At 38.3% G+C, this 1,192-nt stretch overlaps 1 protein-coding gene across 1 annotated transcript in view; it reads right to left on the minus strand. All coding sequences in view use genetic code 11, as the record gives it.

Moving 5' to 3' along the window:
• EGR_10540 (hypothetical protein) overlaps positions 1-555 on the minus strand; it is a gene marked incomplete at both ends in the record, with an annotated part of 1,071 nt that extends 516 nt beyond the window's left edge. The window contains 2 exons of the mRNA XM_024499789.1: positions 226-291; positions 398-555. Of these exons, the coding sequence (XP_024345798.1) occupies positions 226-291; positions 398-555 (224 nt within the window). The remainder of the gene's footprint in view (positions 1-225; positions 292-397) is intronic.
• Positions 556-1,192: the final 637 nt, after the last annotated feature.

Here is a 1,192-nt window from a genome sequence, read left to right on the forward strand (position 1 = left end):
TGACCGCATTCTCCTTAAGAAACGATCAAAGAAGGTAGTTTGATGAAGACGACGGGTTAAGGCTTGGTAAATACTGTGAGGATAAAGGGGATTATCGGTTAGGTAGCAGCTCCCGGAGTGGCATATTCACCCAATTCCACCTAGTGGAATGCCGCTTTGTGCTGCGCAGAGGTAGCCGTCTCACCATCATCATATAAAGGAAGGCAGATGTTCAGCAAAGGTTACCAAATGATATTTTCTTTTTGAAAAAGGGCAACATAAATTGCACTTTTGATTTGACCGTTTAAATCTCTCTTTTGTGAACAGAAACAAGGAATTTAAGGGAATGCGGTCTTCATGCTAGTTAGTAATCACTACATTATTTTTCTGTATGTGATGGTGTCGTAAGGAAAATCACTTTCCCTTTGTTTGATTTTGAAGCAGACAATTCATTTCCATTACTCTACTCAAAGATATTTGATTTGAATCAATTATTTTGTTTTTTAACTTCGGTTGGCTAAAACTAGTTATGATCAGCAGAAAAAGTTGTGTCTTCTTTAAATTGGGATCCTTCATTTTCGGGATTTTGGGAGAAAACCTGCGTAAAACTCATAATTGTCACATTTGCCACAATGAGGCATCTTTTTACAAGTTTACCATTGGTCAAGTCAGCAATGTGAGCCACAGTGTGCTAATGATTTTCAAGATTTGGTGCTTAAGGTCAATCCTAGGATAGCCCTTGTGCCCATTATTGGAAACGAAATGTCGTTGATAGGACTGTCGTGTTAAGACGGTTGCATTCTGTGTCGTTCAGATAATGCTTAGATAGGTTTTACCTTGAATATTCTCCAAAATTGGTGGTGTTTTACCCATCCTATTGCACAGGTGAGCGCCTATTATACAGACTAGTATAACTTCTCCAGCCTTCCAAGTGAGCTATTTTTGTTATCAGATATTAAAAGAAAGAGAAAGCATAACTCAAAATTGCCAAACTCACCAAACGTTTGTTGGTTTTTATATAGCTGATGCGATTTTATCAACCTCGGTTTGGTTTTAAGTCCAGTATTGAAAACGGTGTGCCATAGATAGAATCATGGCTTCATTGCAGTCTACATAATACGTCGGTGGATTGGTGTTCGATTAAATTACGCCTTTGATAATATCGAAATAAGTGTAGTTTCTTACCCTCTGTTGCAATGGAAGGCAATCAGGC

This window comes from Echinococcus granulosus (genome assembly GCF_000524195.1).
Source record: "Echinococcus granulosus chromosome Unknown EG_S00231, whole genome shotgun sequence".
Taxonomy (NCBI): Eukaryota; Metazoa; Platyhelminthes; class Cestoda; order Cyclophyllidea; family Taeniidae; genus Echinococcus; species Echinococcus granulosus.